Source organism: Podarcis raffonei, chromosome 13, assembly GCF_027172205.1.
Source record: "Podarcis raffonei isolate rPodRaf1 chromosome 13, rPodRaf1.pri, whole genome shotgun sequence".
NCBI classification, from domain to species: domain Eukaryota; kingdom Metazoa; phylum Chordata; class Lepidosauria; order Squamata; family Lacertidae; genus Podarcis; species Podarcis raffonei.
In genome coordinates this window covers 44,043,124-44,063,145 of record NC_070614.1, presented here as the reverse complement: position 1 = coordinate 44,063,145, position 20,022 = coordinate 44,043,124, and the positions used below count along the sequence as shown (strand labels likewise).

Sequence of the window (20,022 nt, the reverse complement as noted above, 5' to 3'; positions counted from 1 at the left end):
TCTGAGACTTGTGCTGTCAGCTGTATTGCAGGCCTGAGTTTCTTTTTTTCTACCCAATAGCTGCTAAACCTGGGCTGGATCAACACTCACCTGTTTAGTGTTACTAAAACAATATTAGTTATGTCGTTCTAAAATGTCACAGGGCACACTTGTTAATTAAAGCGTTTTTAACCTTGGTTGTTTTACTGGTTTCTCTGCAGCACCCACTGGAGTCACCTTTTAATAATGCACCATGAACATTAAAAGTAGGACGTCATTTGGCCATATACAGTATCAAAAACATTCCTTAACCCTTCCTTAATGTTAAAAATCATGAGTGTAGATGCATCCCAGGATGTGAGTGAATTTGACTAGGGTGATTTAGGGAAATTGTTCTGAGGTATAAGTCTATTTGAAGCTGGTGTCAGCAACAACATATCTTTATTCTTATTTATTATTATTATTATTATTATTATTATTATTAGCATCATACCTCTTGGAAAAAGCAAAAATAACCACTCATCTAACCACAACACCCTGCTGACTATATGGTGGCTGAAATAAATGATGAAGATTCAGTATGCCGGAGCATTATACAAAAGCTTTGCTCCACAACCAGGCCGTTCGGGGGAAGAACACAAGATGGAATGCTTTGCTAGATGAAATGCACTCCCCAGCAGAGCTAAACAGGTTGCTGAGTGCAGACCTTTCTGTCCTTCATGCAATGAGAACAGGGCTTGGGAATTCCAGATCTGGGAGCTGAATATGATGCTGATATTTGGAATCTTACCCAGGTAAAACCCCTTAGTAGCCAGCTCCACACCCAGAGTTCTTTTCCCTCACTGGAATGTGTCCTTGAACTCTGGTAATGCCCCTTACTTGACTTGTGAGTGTGTGCAGGTACTAGTGTACTGTACAAATGCAAAACTTACATTTGTTGCTGCTCACTCTTTTGCCTCTGGACCCATGTGTGAGAAGCAGGTGGAAGGTTGCTCCGGAACTTTTTTCTCATTTCCTTTTGTAAAAGGTTCAATCTCCCGCTCCCCCATTTGAACTCTAAATCTGTCCTAAGTTCTCCCTCCCTCGACACTCTGGAGCAGATATTGGGTGGGGATGAGGCCCACCCAGTGTGTGGAGAAGGGAGAAAATGCATTATACGAGCAGAAAAGCTTGCACTCATGGGAAGAAGCAGTTGGATACGACACACAGAGTTGTGGCAGGAGTTTTCTGGAGCTGGGAGCTTTGAATCTCCACAGAGCAACTAGTCAAATGATATGGCCCATTTGCATGCAGGCAGACAAAATAATTTTCCCACAAATCCTGAGCTATGTATAACTTGGATTTATTGTTTGTACGGTTGCATTCAGGAAATAAATGGCAATGCTGTGGCATTCAAAATGGAAGGGCAAACTTATATTCTTGGGTTGGCTATATGTTGTTGGGCTGCCGGGTGTGGGGGCGGGATAATGAATTAACATAGATTAGCTCCAAAGAGGGGGTATCTTCATATCCACTCAAGGTGGCAGAAAATTATGCCACTACGTTTGGCAAACCTATGGAAGAAAGCTTTGGCTCCCATATCTTGTTTGATTGGCAGACTTGGGATAGGGAGTTGATATTAACATAGGATGGTTCCTATAATTCAATCCATATGTTGCAATATATATGTACTGCCTAATGAGGGAATAAAGGGAGAAATTGTAATCTAAAATGCAATCCAGTTGAACTAATCAGTTGTGGCTGGATTAAATCCCTTTGCGTAGATACAAATTTGGATGGACCAGGACCTTAGAATTGTAGATGCTTCACTGATTTCTTCTTCTTAACTGGTCCTTGTTGTTCAGCTCTGGCTTCATCACAATAATATAACATTTTGGGGAAAAGATACAGCCTAGTAAACCAGCACTGGAGGCCAAGATGGAGAAAATCTCCACAGCCACCATATATTTTCCTTTTGTGCTTAAATAAGTTGGAACAAAGGACAGCCACACACTGCAAAATACCAGCATGCTGAAGGTGATAAACTTGGCTTCATTAAAGCTGTCAGGTAACTTCCTGGCTAGGAAGGCTACAGAGAAGCTGACAATGGCCAGCAAGCCCATAAACCCCAAGACACAGTAGAACATGGTGACTGACCCTTCATTACATTCCAGAACAATTTCTTTACTCATTGAATGCATGTCTAAAGCTGGAAATGGGGGAGAAGTTGCCAGCCACACAGTACAAAGAGCAGCTTGAATCAAGGAACAGGAAAGAAGAATGGAAGTGGCCTGTTGTTTCCCCACCCATTTCCTCATGCTGGACCCTGGTTTGGTGACCATGAAAGCAAGGACCACAATGATTGTCTTTGTCAACACACAAGAAACTGCCACTGAAAAGATGATGCCAAAAGCTGTTTGTCGAAGGAGACATGTCACTTTCTTGGGTCGACCGATGAATAGAAGAGCACAAAGGAAAGCAAGCAAGAGGGAGATGAGGAGAGTGTAGGAGAGGTTGCGGTTGTTGGCTTTGACGATGGGAGTGTCCCGGTGCTTAATGAAGATCCAAAGCACCAAAGCTGTAAGGAAGGACAAGGAAAGAGCAAAGCAGGCCAAAGAGATCCCCAGGGGTTCCCCATAAGACAAGAATTGTATGTTCTTTGGCAGGCAAGAATCCTTTTCCACATTTGGGTAATGATCTGGTAGGCATTGAAAGCATTCATACATGTCTGAAAAAGAGAAGCCATAGGAGCACCACTACATGCATAATTCTAAAATGATCAAAATAAAAACAACAAAACTTTAAATAAGGTTTGCGGGGGGGGGGGAAATTTGCCAAACTTCTCATATAATTATATTATTAACAACAAGCCATATTCAGGAATGGTTAATGTCTCACCCACCCCCATAACTTAAGAACTAACTCAGCTTTTGAAGCTTAATGTTATCACTTACGGTCAGGATTCTAGCTGTTTTTACCTGTTCACATTTTTTAACATCCCAACATGATTTGAACTTCCAGACTAATATGGGGACTGGAGCACAGTTATATTTCCATTTTAGAGCTTCTCTGAATTGTCAAACATGGTTCTTGGATCTTGTTTTTAAGAGAGAGAGTTACCAGCTGTCAATGGCTTGGACTGGTATTATTGAATATTTCAGGCTGTACCCCAATATCAGGAACCACAACCTTCACTGAATTCTGAACAACTATTCGGAAATTTATGAACAACTGAACACCACAAGGGAATTGTGTGTCTGAATATCTTAGTGTCCGTATATTTGAAAGGCTCTATACATGATGTCTCTTACCTGTCTGGTTGGAAATCTTCCCTTCTGGACATAAGATGCAATCATAGCAGCAAAATGGTTTCCCTTCCTTCTTTGTTTTTTGATAACCCAAAGGACAATTGGCATTACAAAGAGAAAGAGGCTGGGCCTGTCCACAAATGAAAGAGGATCATAGTTTCTTTCTTTCTTTCTTTCTTTCTTTCTTTCTTTCTTTCTTTCTTTCTTTCTTTCTTTCTTTCTTTTTTGCAATATTGTGCATCCACAATGTATAGTTGCTGAACTATCTCCTTGAACTGCTGCATTAGCAGCACCAAACCTGGGCAGTATGTATGGAGCTCCTGGGCTACCCAGAAAAACAGACAGAAATTTGGGTAGGGAAAGGAAACCAGCAAGCCCCATTGTGATAAGAGGAATCCTTATGCTGCCTTCCCCTACATTAATATGACCCTCTGTAAAAAAATTTTCGGGTGGTAAATTTGGTGGTTGTAGTGCAATAGTGGATTGAATGAATGTCACTTAATTGGCAAAACATGGAAGATCTCTACAGCCATGCCCTCACTCCTATACTAAGCACATGGATATACAAAGCACAGAGCTAGGTCAGTATCTGAACTGCAAAACATTGTAGAAGTGATGGATACGCTACAACCTATGAATTTATCTCACCTGGTTGAACCTGCTGGGCCACACAATGGCTTCTTCACAAATGCTGAACACTTCTTCTTGGGGAGCCATGGGGTCGATCTTTCCAACTTTCACTCTCCGAAAGGACTGGTTTGGAAATGTGACCCAGTTTATAACATCAAATCCAGACTCTAACTCTCCATTTTGGTTGAAGGAAACTTTTCCCCCACCACTATTATTAAATGAGATGCTTTTAACATACTGGTTGAGCTAGTTGGGGAGAAAGAATAGATAGAATCAGAGAGAAATTAAAAGAAAGCAAATTCATAAGAATATACAAAAGGCTGGTGATCATTCACAATTGATTCCTGAACTGTTTAAAGCTTTATACCAAGGAAGAATGGATACAGAGAAAGGAAGAGCCCGATAGGCCACCTTGAGCTTATTGCAGGAATGTTGAGAGATACGTATAACAATAAACAGATACAGTAATAAACTACAATAATAAAATGTAACAGTGGTACTAATGAAGGAAGTGACTGGGCAGCAGTGGAGCAGGTCAGAATGCTATAGAAGAAGAGAAGAAGAGTTTGGATTTGATATCCCTCTTTATCACTACCCCAAGGAGTCTCAAAGCAGCTAACATTCTCCTTTCCCTTCCTTCCCCACAACAAACACTCTGTGAGGTGAGTGGGGCTGAGAGACTTCAAAGAAGTGTGACTCGCCCAAGGTCACCCAGCAGCTGCATGTGGAGGAGTGGGGAAGCGAACCTGGTTCACCAGATTACGAGTCTACCGCTCTTAACCACTACACCACACTGGCTCTCCATAGCAATTACTACCTTTATAACCGTGACATGGTGGAAGGTTGAAGCAGGAAAAAAAATCATGCTCCATGCTTATTATTATCACCTTTTGGACTTTCCAGAGAATCTAGATTCTCTGCTTATTCCTTTGCATCTGGTGAGCAGTGGAGATTAGACATGGAAGAAATTGGATATCTATGGCTATTAGCCACAATGACTATATGCTTGCTCCAGAAAAAGGGGCATCGTCGCTCTAACCACCAGACTGTTGGCAGTGGACTATTCCCATAATGTCCTGATTGAGCACTTCCCACAGGTCTCAAGTTGGCTACCTTGGGAAACCTTTGGACTGATCCATCATCATTTCTACTCCACTTTTAGCACGCTTGGGACATTACCGTCCACAACTGCTCATTCTGAAATGTTATTCCTTCATCCACTGTCATTCTGCGTTTGAGTCTAGATGGGTGCATGGCATGCAAAGTATGTGCAACCACATAGACATAGAATCATAGAATCATAGAGTTGGAAAAGACCACAAGGGCCATTGAGTCCAACCCCCTGCCAAGCAGGAAACACCATCAGAGCACTCCTGACATATGGTTGTCAAGCCTCTGCTTAAAGACCTCCAAAGAAGGAGACTCCACCACACTCCTTGGCAGCAAATTCCACTGTCGAACAGCTCTTACTGTCAGGAAGTTCTTCCTAATGTTTAGGTGGAATCTTCTTTCTTGTTTTTTGGAACCATTGCTCCGTGTCTGCTTCTCTGGAGCAGCAGAAAACAACCTTTCTCCCTCCTCTATGTGACATCCTTTTATATATTTGAACATGGCTATCATATCACCCCTTAACCTCCTCTTCTCCAGGCTAAACATGCCCAGCTCCCTTAGCCGTTCCTCATAAGGCATCGTTTCCAGGCCTTTGACCATTTTGGTTGCCCTCCTCTGGACATGTTCCAGTCTGTCAGTGTCCTTCTTGAACTGTGGTGCCCAGAACTGGACACAGTACTCCAGGTGAGGTCTGACCAGAGCAGAATACAGTGGCACTATTACTTCCCTTGATCTAGATGCTATACTCCTATTGATGCAGGTAACTGCATTGGCTTTTTTAGCTGCCGCGTCACTTCTATGTAGACACTTCTATGCCGCGACTTCTATGGAGACATTGTAGTTGTAGGGTGCGGGACCTACAGATATTGGCTATGTTTGCTGGGAATATGGGTGTTGCAGTTCAGAAACATCTGGAAGGCTTAAGGTTCCCCATCCCTGCCTTAGGACTAGAAAAAGAAGTATTTCCATGACACTTCTTGAAGACTGGCAAAATGGCTTGCAAAAATATGTCTGGAGTCAAAGCTGGTTAAACCTGCTGGGCCATACAATGGTATACGCATGAATTGTGAATTCTTTGCCCAGGGGTTCCCGTGGGTCTACTCCTTCAACTCTCACTGTAAGAATGGACTGGTTTGGGAATGTCACCCAGTTTATGATATCAAATGCAGCCTGTACTTCTCCATGTTGGTTGAAATAAACATTTTCCCCAGCACTATTATTAAAGAAGCTATTTCTCACCAAGCAGCTGAGCTAAATTGGGCAGGGGGAATGATGGGAAAAGGAGGGTATTTCATAAGCAACTATAACAGGTTGATGATGAACTTTCCTTCTTGAGGGATATGAGCAATGGGCCTTTCAAAAGATTCATAAAGACCAGTAATGGATGTAATAGAAGTCACTGAGCACTACATCACCATCATCTTCTTTTGGCGAAAGAGGATGCTGGACTAGATGAGCCATTGTACTGGTCCAGCAATATATTCTTATGGCCTTAAGTAAGTGAATGCAGAACAATTACCTCCTGTATACTCTCTTTCTCGGCATACATATGAGCATTTGATTACAGACTTTTAAAATAAGATCTTTTCATGAAGAGCAATGAGAGAAAGAGAGAGAAAGAGAGAGAGGGGAGGAGGGGGGGGAGAGAGAAATCCTTCTGAAGAAGCTGCCATTTGACATTAAATGGAAACTTCTGGTGCAATCTCCTAGTAGTAAGATGAAAGGCCTAACCCCATTCAGTATGAGTCAGTCACAGTCCTAACTGAGGTCTCTAGAACAGATTCACACAATGTTTTCAATGTCACATGTAATTTGGTCTTTAGATGCTAACCACCCTTCGTAGAAACAGCAACTTTTCAAACACTCTGGGTTCTTCCTTTTTATTGTTATTCCCAAGGCTATGGTGAGCATTCCTGCATTATTGTGCTCATTCTATTACCTTCCACATCTGTTGATTCCAAAGCTTCAGAAGCCCTTCATCCACTCTGTGCTTCAATTTAGATGACTGCAAAGCATGCACAGCGTGTGCCACAGCATAGACTGCATTGTAGATGCTATAGCTGTGGCCAGTCATGCTTGTTGGAAAAATAGAGCCAGGAAGAGTCTCCAGCTTCTCCTCCCCAGTGCAAATATCGCCATCCTGCATATTTCCCTCAGAGTCAGGGAAATGACACTGAAATGCTTTTTCCCAGTATATCCTCATAAAGCCGTCTTCTTTTTCCAAGATGGGATTTCTCATCTGAACAAATTCCTGGAATCCCAAGACCTCCTCCGAGTGAATTGTGAAGGATAGAGTACCATGGAGGAAGTCTATGTCCTGATCTCTCTGAAAGGGAAGTGATGTGAAATCCATCTGTACTGTCATGACCCAAACTTTACCTTTAGCCTTTATTGGTATATCTTCATATTCTGACATAACAGGAAACATTCTCAAAAGTGTCATGGAATCAATTTCCCCATGAATGATCAACACATTCACAGTACTTCTCATGGCAACATTAAATGTCTTGAGCCCATCTGCAACCAAGTCCATAAGACCAGTAGAATAAGAAATTGATGGAAATCTTCCTATGAAATCAAAGCAGATTCCTCTCAGAATAAATTTTGGAATCACGCTCTGTAGAAACCTCTCTCCATTCTCATTATCTGCAATCAACACACCAGTCCATAGCCATCCGAAGTGTAGCAGTAACTTGAGAATCCCTTCATATTGATGGTCTATATTTGGGAACATTTGGTTAAGGAAAGCAACTTCAGTTCTAATATTTCTCATTGGAGCAGGACCATAGATGAGCTAAATCAAAGATAGGAAATGAGAAGATGAGAATTTTTGTTTAAGTATACAGTGGTTTCCTTTTTTAACTTAAATTGACTGCAGTAAAAAAACAATCTAGATTTCAGATTTTGTTTTGAGGGAGTGCTGCTGACATGAGAACTTGTTGGTTTTTCCTCAAAATTGAAAGAATTCAAAGGTACAGATACACTGAACAATCCTCTAAACATAGAAAAATGTTCTCACCAGTGAAATTGTAGTAGCACAAAGTATGTGCTGGTCGAGGGTTGTGGCAATCTGCTCAAGCAATAATGCTCAGTTACCTTTCATGGTAGTGCCATGTCTTACATTACACTGGTCAAACAGGACTTCCACCATCTTCCATTGTAGGATGAAAACTCCCATAATCTATGAGCACATTGCCCTTGCTGGCTGGGGCTGGTGAAAGTTAGATTTCAATAACATCTGCAGAACAACTTACTGTAGTCCCTCAGGCAGCTTATTTCAGTTATTTGTATTAAGATATCTATCCAGCTCCTCACCATTTATTTCCAAGTCAGTTAATAACATTCTACATTAAGCAACAAGGGGGGAAAGCAAATGAAAAAGAACTGACAAAGTATCAACACAGTAACAGTTGTGAAGTGGCAACTGATCATCTTTGCTTGCAAAGTACCATCCCTTTTGCTGAAAAGAAGATCCAATGGTCTGGGTAGTTTTCTATCAGGAGAAGTGCTCTGAGAGAATATTACCTGTGGAATCTTGTAGTTGCTCAGTATACTTGCCATATGAAGACAAACCTCAGAGTTCGGATCTCCAATGACTGCTGCTAGTTCATTCTGGGAGTCACACTTGTAGTTTGGGATGAATCTGCTGTACGTAGAGAGGAGTTCCAAGGAGGAACGGTAGGTCCACCTTGCACTGAAATGGCTGTTATAGATGTGGAAGCCCAGAGTGAGGTTGGGTAAGATTTGGAGGTTTGCATTGATCTCTTTTACAGCAAATACTAATGCCAGGATATGTTGGTAGAGCTGTGTCATAACCCTGAAATGAGACTTACATGCTATAACACAGTGCGTTTCCTTCTCGGTAGGAAAATTTCTACACCTCAGCTGCACCAATACTATCTTACTGATCAATGTCAATTCAGGTAAATCTGGAGAAAAAATTAACATGCACAGGTTCCAGCTCTAAACCATGGTCTTTAAATCTACTTCTTTTTCAAATTAAATTTCTATACAGGTGTTCATCCAAGGGTCATAGGGCACTTTAAAACATGAAACCACAAATATACATAAGGCTCCTGAAGAAATGTAACAAAGACACGAGGTGAGCCTCCCTTAGCAGCGTATTCTACAAAGAGGGGCCACTGCAGAAAAAGGCCCTGAACCTCTTGTGAAGGGGGTACACAAAGAAAGGCCTCAGATGATGATTGCATGGTCCCAGTTAGTTCATATGGGGCATGACAGTTTTTTAGGTATTGCAGTCCTGAAACAGTTAAGGCTCACTTGAGTGATTTGTACGCCACCAAACTGAGTTACGGTGTACAAATAATATTGTGACTGAGCCCAGGATCTTTCTGTTCCAAACTCTGCACATTGTGGCAGATTCTGGGCTTGAAATGCTCCGTAATCTGCTGATATCATGGCTGCCACAACTAAAAAGATAACAGATGATGATAGATATGGGCATGATGCAACTATTTGGCAAAGACAGAGAAAGCTGTCCATATTCTCTCATTCAGAGGATCTACCACAGATCTATGGGCCTGGCACTCCTAGGGAAAATTAATATAACATACGGTACCAGAGGTTTTTACAAAACAAATCTTACACAATATCGTCAAAGAGGTCAGTAGAAGGACATTTATCAAAGTCTATTGAGTTGAATAATATGGAGATCTGAGACATAATACCAGCAACGATGAGGTCTCCTGGTTGGTAATACTTGTGAAGAAAAGGAAGGGGACTGCAGATGCTGCACTTAGCGCTAGGAATCTTGCACATCACCTGAAGCAGAAGCACTGATGGCAATAGTACAAATCCAACTATCTTGCAGGAAATAATTCCTCTTCTACCTAAATTCTCCTCTCCCCACATTATCTTTCAGTAAGTCCTTTGCTGTGTTCAGCAGCTTAACTTAAGTCAACACTACATTGATTTGTGAGTCAGATTGTGCAGTGTAAAGCATCTGTTATCAGCCTGACCAAGCTCTGACTATCTGTTGTTACACCTTGGAATTGTACTGGCAATATTCACAGCACCCTACTATCTTCATTGATAATAATGCAACTCATATTTGTAAATCCCTTGATATGTGGGAACGAAGCTCCCATGCTTAATTTCATAATTACAGGGAGGATAATAATATCATTGAGATTTACAGGCGCTTAGATGTGACTGCTGCATTCATCCAGCTCATGTGGTCGTCTAATGGAGTTATGGGAATTAATGGTCCCAGATAGTGCAATTTGTAGCAGGAAAGTAGGTGGATGTAACTATAGTAGTTAGGAGCAGATGATATTTATATTCTCGACTTTGTACAAGCAGGGACCTTTGAGCAAATACCATGCTAGATGCATTACACTTGAAACTCAAGTTACGCAGCTTGCTCTGTGCAGGTCTCTCTGGTATTCACAAACTGACAGATTAATATGATGATGTCAGAAATCCCCTTCAAAAAATGATGTGTGTTGAGGGAGTTAAATGTCGTTGAAAACCAGCCCTAAGTTTGTATTCTTTACAGTCCTGACTTCTGTTCATTTTGTTGTTGTTGTGGGTTTTTTTTAATAAATTTATTTATTTTTAGAATATTTAAATTAACAAACAATCCTCAAACAACAAAAGAGGGGGGAGGTATTCCATAAATACCCATGAACCTCTCTGCTCCCCATTGTGGGTCCTTTATTATCTTTTTTCTCCACATCTTCTCTGTTGGACTTCTGTTCATTTGTAATGAGATACCCAGAGAGCAAGGAGCAACTCGTCATCCCAGCTGACCCTCCCCCTCTTCCCATGCCAGATGTTGCCCATCTTATAACGTCTGCCAGAGGCTATTCATTCCCTGCCCAGTTCTGTATTGAAGAAACTTCCAAGTTCACTTAAGATGAGTTTTGCTTCTCTGGACCTTAAGGCCCTAGAAACTATAGACTGGTTAGCTTAACATCTGTCCTGGGAAGACTGAAATACAGGTCAATCATTCATTAGCATTTTTATTTATACACTGCACTTCCACTGAAAGCATCTTACTCCAAGTAGCTAACAACAAGAATACAGGAACACATCTCAAAATCAACAGTGTCAAGAATTTCATAATAAAAGAACAACAAAATAGCAAATATAATGACATAGAAAAAGAAATGGTTTAGTGTAAGAAATATAACAAGATGACATTAATAGAATTAAACCTCTCGGAAACAGCAAAAATAACCACTAATCTAGCCGAAAAGCTTGCACTCATGGGATAAATTAGTTGGATACAACATACAGAGTTGAGGCAGGAGGTTTCTGGACTTGGGAATCTCCACAGAACAACTAGCCAAACGATATCGCCCATTTGCATATAGGCAGACAAAATAAATTTCCCACAAATCCTGGGCTCTGTATAACTTGGATTTATTGTTTGTACTGTTGCATTCAGGAAATAAATGACAAAGAGGGTGTATCTTCATATCCACTCAAGGTGGCAGATAATTATGCCACTACGTTTGGCAAACCAATGGAAGAAAGCTTTGGCTCCCATATCTTGTTTGGTTGGCAGACTTGGGATAGGGAGTTGATATTAACATAGGATGGTTCCTATATTCAATCCATATGTTGCAATATATATGTACTGCCTAATGAGGGAATAAAGGGAGAAACTGTAATCTAAAATGCAATCCAGTTGAACTAATCAGTTGTGGCTGGATTAAATCCCTTTGCATAGATACAAATTTGGATGGACCAGGACCTTAGAATTGTAGATGCTTCACTGATTTCTTCTTCTTAACTGCTCCTTGTTGTTCAGCTCTGGCTTCATCACAATAATATAACATTTAGGTGAAAATATACAGCCTAGTAAACCAGCACTGGAGGCCAAGATGGAGAAAATCTCCACAGCCACCATATATTTTCCTTTTGTGCTTAAATAAGTTGGAACAAAGGACAGCCACACACTGCAAAATACCAGCATGCTGAAGGTGATAAACTTGGCTTCATTAAAGCTGTCAGGTAACTTCCTGGCTAGGAAGGCTACAGAGAAGCTGACAATGGCCAGCAAGCCCATAAACCCCAAGACACAGTAGAACATGGTGACTGACCCTTCATTACATTCCAGAACAATTTCTTTACTCATTGAATGCATGTCTAAAGCTGGAAATGGGGGAGAAGTTGCCAGCCACACAGTACAAAGAGCAGCTTGAATCAAGGAACAGGAAAGAAGAATGGAAGTGGCCTGTTGTTTCCCCACCCATTTCCTCATGTTGGACCCTGGTTTGGTGACCATGAAAGCAAGGACCACAATGATTGTCTTGGCCAAAACACAAGAAACTGCCACTGAAAAGATGATGCCAAAAGCTGTTTGTCGAAGGAGACACGTCACTTTCTCAGGTCGACCGATGAATAGAAGAGCACAAAGGAAAGCAAGCAAGAGGGAGGTGAGGAGAGTGTAGGAGAGGTTGCGGTTGTTGGCTTTGACGATGGGAGTGTCCCGGTGCTTAATGAAGATCCAGAGCACCAAAGCGGCAAGGAAGGACAAGGAAAGAGCAAAGCAGGCCAAAGAGATCCCCAGTGGTTCCTCATAAGACAAGAATTGTATGTTCTTTGGCAGGCAAGAATCCTTTTCCACATTTGGGTAATGCTCCGGTCGGCATTGAAAGCATTCATCCATGTCTGAAAAAGAGAAGCCATAGGAGCACCACTACATGCATAATTCTAAAATGATCAAAATAAAAACAACAAAACTTTAAATAAGGGTTGCCGGGGGGAAAATTTGCCAAACTTCTCATATAATTATATTATTAACAACAAGCCATATTCAGGAATGGTTAATGTCTCACCCACCCCCATAACTTAAGAACTAACTCAGCTTTTGAAGCTTAATGTTATCACTTACGGTCAGGATTCTAGCTGCTTTTACCTGTTCACATTTTTTAACATCCCAACATGATTTGAACTTCCAGACTAATATGGGGACTGGACACAGTTATATTTCCATTTTAGAGCTTCTCTGAATTGTCAAACATGGTTCTTGGGTCTTGTTTTTAAGAGAGAGAGGCTGTTGCACTGTTAGCTTTCCCCTGAAGTTCTTTCATATTTCTGAAGGTTTCTGTTTTACAAGCTTATGATACCTCCTTCGTCTGAGTGGTGATTGATTTCATTTCATTTTGTGTGTGTGTGTTTGTGTGTATGTGCGTGCGTGCGTGTGTAAATAGTTACCAGCTGTCAATGGCTTGGACTGGTATTATTGAATATTTCAGGCTGTACCCCAATATCAGGAACCACAACCTTCACTGAATTCTGAACAACTATTCGGAAATTTATGAACAACTGAACACCACAAGGGAATTGTGTGTCTGAATATCTTAGTGTCCGTATATTTGAAAGGCTCTATACATGATGTCTCTTACCTGTCTGGTTGGAAATCTTCCCTTCTGGACATAAGATGCAATCATAGCAGCAAAATGGTTTCCCTTCCTTCTTTGTTTTTTGATAACCCAAAGGACAATTGGCATTACAAAGAGAAAGAGGCTGGGCCTGTCCACAAATGAAAGAGGATCATAGTTTCTTTCTTTCTTTCTTTCTTTCTTTCTTTCTTTCTTTCTTTCTTTCTTTTTTGCAATATTGTGCATCCACAATGTATAGTTGCTGAACTATCTCCTTGAACTGCTGCATTAGCAGCACCAAACCTGGGCAGTATGTATGGAGCTCCTGGGCTACCCAGAAAAAAAGACAGAGATTTGGGTAGGGAAAGGAAACCAGCAAGCCCCATTGTGATAAAAGGAATCCTTATGCTGCCTTCCCCTACATTAATATGGCCCTCTGTAAATTTATCAAGTTTTACTTTTTTTTCAGGTGGTAAATTTGGTGGTTGTAGTGCAATAGTGGATGTAATGAATGTCACTTAATTGGCAAAACATGGAAGATCTCTACAGCCATGCCCTCACTCCTATACTAAGCACATGGATATACAAAGCACAGAGCTAGGTCAGTATCTGAACTGCGAAACATTGTAGAAGTGATGGATACGCTACAACCTATGAATTTATCTCACCTGGTTGAACCTGCTGGGCCACACAATGGCTTCTTCACAAATGCTGAACACTTCTTCTTGGGGAGCCATGGGGTCGATCTTTCCAACTTTCACTCTCCGAAAGGACTGGTTTGGAAATGTGACCCAGTTTATAACATCAAATCCAGACTCTAACTCTCCATTTTGGTTGAAGGAAACTTTTCCCCCACCACTATTATTAAATGAGATGCTTTTAACAAAGTGGTTGAGCTAGTTGGGGAGAAAGAATAGATAGAATCAGAGAGAAATTAAAAGAAAGCAAATTCATAAGAATATACAAAAGGCTGGTTATCACTCACAATTGATTCCTGAACTGTTTAAAGCTTTATACCAAGGAAGAATGGATACAGAGAAAGGAAGAGCCCGATAGGCCACCTTGAGCTTATTGCAGGAATGTTGAGAGATACGTATAACAATAAACAGATACAGTAATAAACTACAATAATAAAATGTAACAGTGGTACTAATGAAGGAGGTGACTGGGAAGCAGTGGAGCAGGTCAGAATGCTATAGAAGAAGAGAAGAAGAGTTTGGATTTGATATCCCTCTTTATCACTACCCCAAGGAGTCTCAAAGCAGCTAACATTCTCCTTTCCCTTCCTCCCCCACAACAAACACTCTGTGATGTGAGTGGGGCTGAGAGACTTCAAAGAAGTGTGACTCGCCCAAGGTCACCCAGCAGCTGCATGTGGAGGAGTGGGGAAGCGAACCTGATTCACCAGATTACGAGTCTACCGCTCTTAACCACTACACCACACTGGCTCTCCATAGCAATTACTACCTTTATAACCGTGACATGGTGGAAGGTTGAAGCAGGAAAAAAAAATCATGCTCCATGCTTATTATTATCACCTTTTGGACTTTCCAGAGAATCTAGATTCTCTGCTTATTCCTTTGCATCTGGTGAGCAGTGGAGATTAGACATGGAAGAAATTGGATATCTATGGCTATTAGCCACAATGACTATATGCTTGCTCCAGAAAAAGGGGCATCGTCGCTCTGAACACCAGACTGTTGGCAGTGGACTATTCCCATAATGTCCTGATTGAGCACTTCCCACAGGTATCAAGTTGGCTACCTTGGGAAACCTTTGGACTGACCCATCATCATTTCTACTTCACTTTTAGCACGCTTGGGACATTACCGCCCACAACTGCTCATTCTGAAATGTTATTCCTTCATCCACTGTCATTCTGCGTTTGAGTCTAGATGGGTGCATGGCATGCAGAGCACGTGCAACCACATAGACTTAGAATCATAGAATCATAGAGTTGGAAAAGACCACAAGGGCCATTGAGTCCAACCCCCTGCCAAGCAGGAAACACCATCAGAGCACTCCTGACATATGGTTGTCAAGCCTCTGCTTAAAGACCTCCAAAGAAGGAGACTCCACCACACTCCTTGGCAGCAAATTCCACTGTCGAACAGCTCTTACTGTCAGGAAGTTCTTCCTAATGTTTAGGTGGAATCTTCTTTCTTGTAGTTTGGATCCATTGCTCCGTGTCCGCTTCTCTGGAGCAGCAGAAAACAACCTTTCTCCCTCCTCTATGTGACATCCTTTTATATATTTGAACATGGCTATCATATCACCCCTTAACCTCCTTTTCTCCAGGCTAAACATGCCCAGCTCCCTTAGCCGTTCCTCATAAGGCATCGTTTCCAGGCCTTTGACCATTTTGGTTGCCCTCCTCTGGACACGTTCCAGTCTGTCAGTGTCCTTCTTGAACTGTGGTGCCCAGAACTGGACACAGTACTCCAGGTGAGGTCTGACCAGAGCAGAATACAGTGGCACTATTACTTCCCTTGATCTAGATGCTATACTCCTATTGATGTAGCCAATTGCATTGGCTTTTTTAGCTGCCGCGTCACTTCTATGTAGACACTTCTATGTAGACACTTCTATGCCGCGACTTCTATGGAGACATTGTAGTTGTAGGGTGCGGGACCTACAGGTATTGGCTATGTTTGCTGGGAATATGGGTGTTGCAGTTCAGAAACATCTGGAAGGCTTAAGGTTCCCCATCCCTGCCTTAGGACTAGAAAAAGAAGTATTTCCATGACACTTCTTGAAGACTGGCAAAATGGCTTGCAAAAATGTGTCTGGAGTCAAAGCTGGTTAAACCTGCTGGGCTATATAATGGTATACGCATGAATGGTGAATTCTTTGCCCAGGGGTTCCCGTGGGTCTACTCCTTCAACTCTCACTGTAAGAATGGACTGGTTTGGGAATGTCACCCAGTTTATGATATCAAATGCAGCCTGTACTTCTCCATGTTGGTTGAAATAAACATTTTCCCCAGCACTATTATTAAAGAAGCTATTTCTCACCAAGCAGCTGAGCTAAATTGGGCAGGGGGAATGATGGGAAAAGGAGGGTATTTCATAAGCAACTATAACAGGTTGATGATGAACTTTCCTTCTTGAGGGATATGAGCAATGGGCCTTTCAAAAGATTCATAAAGACCAGTAATGGATGTAATAGAAGTCACTGAGCACTACATCACCATCATCTTCTTTTGGCGAAAGAGGATGCTGGACTAGATGAGCCATTGTACTGGTCCAGCAATATATTCTTATGGCCTTAAGTAAGTGAATGCAGAACAATTACCTCCTGTATACTCTCTTTCTCGGCATACATATGAGCATTTGATTACAGACTTTTAAAATAAGATCTTTTCATGAAGAGCAATGAGAGAAAGAGAGAGAAAGAGAGAGAGGGGAGGAGGGGGGGGAGAGAGAAATCCTTCTGAAGAAGCTGCCATTTGACATTAAATGGAAACTTCTGGTGCAATCTCCTAGTAGTAAGATGAAAGGCCTAACCCCATTCAGTATGAGTCAGTCACAGTCCTAACTGAGGTCTCTAGAACAGATTCACACAATGTTTTCAATGTCACATGTAATTTGGTCTTTAGATGCTAACCACCCTTCGTAGAAACAGCAACTTTTCAAACACTCTGGGTTCTTCCTTTTTATTGTTATTCCCAAGGCTATGGTGAGCATTCCTGCATTATTGTGCTCATTCTATTACCTTCCACATCTGTTGATTCCAAAGCTTCAGAAGCCCTTCATCCACTCTGTGCTTCAATTTAGATGAATGCATAGCATGCACAGCGTGTGCCACAGCATAGACTGCATTGTAGATGCTATAGCTGTGGCCAGTCATGCTTGTTGGAAAAACAGAGCCAGGAAGAGTCTCCAGCTTCTCTTCCCCAGTGCAAATATCTCCATCCTGCATATTCCCCTCAGAGTCAGGGAAATGACACTGAAATGCCTTTTCCCAGTATATCCTCATAAAGCCGTCTTCTTTTTCCAAGATGGGATTTCTCATCTGAACAAATTCCTGGAATCCCAAGACCTCCTCCGAGTGAATTGTGAAGGATAGAGTACCATGGAGGAAGTCTATGTCCTGATCTCTCTGAAAGGGAAGTGATGTGAAATCCATCTGTACTGTCATGACCCAAACTTTACCTTTAGCCTTTATTGGTATATCTTCATATTCTGACACAGTAGGAAGCATTCTCAAAAGTATCATAGAATCAATTTCCCCATGAATGATCAACACATTCACAGTACTTCTCATGGCAACATTAAATGTCTTGAGCCCATCTGCAACCAAGTCCATAAGACCAGTAGAATAAGACATTGTTGGAAATCTTCCTATGAAATCAAAGCAGATTCCTCTCAGAATAAATTTTGGAATCACGCTCTGTAAAAACCTCTCTCCATTCTCATTATCTGCAATCACCACACCAGTCCACAGCCACTTGAAGTGTAGCAGTAACTTGAGAATCCCTTCATATTGATGGTCTATATTTGGGAACATTTGGTTCAGGAAAGCAACTTCAGTTTTAAAATTTCTCATTGGAGCAGGACCATAGATGAGCTAAATCAAAGACAGGAAATGAGGAGATGAGAAATTTTGTTTAAGTGTACAGTGGTTTTCTATGTTAACTTGTATTGACTGCAGTGAAAATACAATCTAGATTTCAGAGTGCTGCTGACATGGGATCTTGTCCAGGTTTTCCTCAAACTTCCTCAAACTTTTGAGAACATTAAAGAATGAGCAATCCACTAAACGGAGAAAAATGTTCTCACCAGTGAAATTGTAGTAGCACAAAGTATATGCCGTTCGAGGATTGTGGCAATCTGCTCAAGCAATAATGCTCAGTTACCTTTCATGGTAGTGCCATGTCTTACATTACAATGGTGAAACAGGACTTCCACCATATTCAATTGTAGGATGAAAACTCCCATAATCTATGAATAGGTTGCTCTTGCTGGCTGGGGCTGATGAAAGTTGGATTTCAATAACATCTGCAGGACACCTTACTGTAGTCCCTCAGGCAGCTTATTTCAGTTATTTGTATTAAGATATCTATCCATCTCCTCACCATTTATTTCCAAGTCAGTTAATAACATTCTATATTAAGCAACAAGGAGAAAAAGCAAATGAAAAAGAAGTGACAAAGGATTAACACAGTGACAGTTGCAAAGTGGCAGCTGATCATCGGTGCTTGCAAAGTACCATCATTTTGGCTGAAAAGAAGATCTAATTGTCTGGGTAGTTTTCTATCAGGAGAGGTGCTCTGAGAGAATGTTACCTGAGGAATCTTGTAGTTGCTCAGTATACTTGCCATATGAAGACAAACCTCAGAGTTCGGATCTCCAATGACTGCTGCTAGTTCATTCTGGGAGTCACACTTGTAGTTGGGAATGAATCTGCTGTACGAAGAGAGGAGTTCCAAGCAGGCACGATAGGTCCACCTTGCACTAAAATGGCTGTTATAGATGTGGAAGCCCAGGGTGAGGTTGGGTAAGATTTGGAGGTTTGCATTGATCTCTTTTACAGCAAATGCTAATGCCAGGATATGTTGGTAGAGCTGTGTCATAACTCTGAAATGAGAGTTACATGCTGTAACAGAGTGCGTTTCCTTCTGGATAGGACAATTTCTGCACCTCAGCTGCACCAATACTATCTTACTGATCAATCTGAATTCAGGTAAATCTGGAGGAATATTAACATGCACAGGTTCCAGCTCTAAACCATGGTCTTTAAATCTACTTCTTTTTCAAATTAAATTTCTATACAGGTGTTCATCCAAGGGTCATAGGGCACTTTAAAACATGAAACCACAAATATACATAAGGCTCCTGAAGAAATGTAACAAAGACACGAGGTGAGCCTCCCTTAGCAGCGTATTCTACAAAGAGGGGCCACTGCAGAAAAAGGCCCTGAACCTCTTGTGAAGGGGGTACACAAAGAAAGGCCTCAGATGATGATTGCATGGTCCCAGTTAGTTCATATGGGGCATGACAGTTTTTTAGGTATTGCAGTCCTGAAACAGTTAAGGCTCACTTGAGTGATTTGTACGCCACCAAACTGAGTTACGGTGTACAAATAATATTGTGACTGAGCCCAGGATCTTTCTGTTCCAAACTCTGCACATTGTGGCAGATTCTGGCTTGAAATGCTCTGTAAGCTGCTGATATCATGGCTGCCACAACTAAAAAGATAACAGATGATGATAGATATGGGCATGATGCAACTATTTGGCAAAGACAGAGAAAGCTGTCCTTCTTCTCTCATTCAGAGGATCTACCACAGATCTATGGGCCTGGCACTCCTAGGGAAAATTAATATAACATATGGTACCAGAGGTTTTTACAAAACAAATCTTACACAATATCGTCAAAGAGGTCAGTAGAAGGACATTTATCAAAGTCTATTGAGTTGAATAATATGGAGATCTGAGACATAATACCAGCAACGATGAGGTCTCCTGGTTGGTAATATTTGTGAAGAAAAGGAAGGGGACTGCAGATGCTGCACTTAGTGTTAGGAATCTTGCACATCACCTGAAGCAGAAGCACTGATGGCAATAGTACAAATCCAACTATCTTGCAGGAAATAATTCCTCTTCTACCTAAATTCTCCTCTTCCCACATTATCTTTCAGTATGTCCTTTGCTGTGTTCA

General features: G+C 41.4%; 2 protein-coding genes across 2 annotated transcripts; both read right to left on the bottom strand.

Annotated features, from left to right (window-relative positions):
• Positions 1–1,784: 1,784 nt before the first annotated feature.
• Positions 1,785–8,819, bottom strand: LOC128399006 (vomeronasal type-2 receptor 26-like). The gene is made up of 6 exons (XM_053360265.1): positions 8,532–8,819; positions 6,946–7,800; positions 3,915–4,142; positions 3,270–3,396; positions 3,079–3,081; positions 1,785–2,686 (listed from the first exon to the last, which is right to left on the bottom strand). The coding sequence occupies exons 1-6, from the start codon at positions 8,817–8,819 to the stop codon at positions 1,785–1,787; spliced, it is 2,403 nt and encodes an 800-aa protein (XP_053216240.1).
• A 2,926-nt stretch (positions 8,820–11,745) lies between these two features.
• Positions 11,746–18,935, bottom strand: LOC128399005 (vomeronasal type-2 receptor 26-like). The gene is made up of 6 exons (XM_053360264.1): positions 18,648–18,935; positions 17,075–17,929; positions 14,029–14,256; positions 13,385–13,511; positions 13,194–13,196; positions 11,746–12,647 (listed from the first exon to the last, which is right to left on the bottom strand). Exons 1-6 carry the CDS (start codon positions 18,933–18,935, stop codon positions 11,746–11,748), a joined length of 2,403 nt encoding a protein of 800 aa, XP_053216239.1.
• Between the last annotated feature and the right edge of the window lie 1,087 nt (positions 18,936–20,022).

What these genes read in the sequence shown, in the direction of transcription:
- LOC128399005 (XM_053360264.1), bottom strand. Translation starts at nt 18,935, where the DNA reads ATGACACAGCTCTACCAACATATCCTGGCATTAGCATTTGCTGTAAAA. An exon ending in GGAATCAACAGATGTGGAAG is followed by an intron (nt 14,257 to 17,074) that starts GTAATAGAATGA and finishes CTCCCCAACTAG; the next exon opens with CTCAACCACTTTGTTAAAAG. An exon ending in GGCCCAGCAGGTTCAACCAG is followed by an intron (nt 13,512 to 14,028) that starts GTGAGATAAATT and finishes ATTTGTGGACAG; the next exon opens with GCCCAGCCTCTTTCTCTTTG.
- LOC128399006 (XM_053360265.1), bottom strand. Translation starts at nt 8,819, where the DNA reads ATGACACAGCTCTACCAACATATCCTGGCATTAGTATTTGCTGTAAAA. An exon ending in GCAACTACAAGATTCCACAG is followed by an intron (nt 7,801 to 8,531) that starts GTAATATTCTCT and finishes TCTTTGATTTAG; the next exon opens with CTCATCTATGGTCCTGCTCC. An exon ending in GGAATCAACAGATGTGGAAG is followed by an intron (nt 4,143 to 6,945) that starts GTAATAGAATGA and finishes CTCCCCAACTAG; the next exon opens with CTCAACCAGTATGTTAAAAG.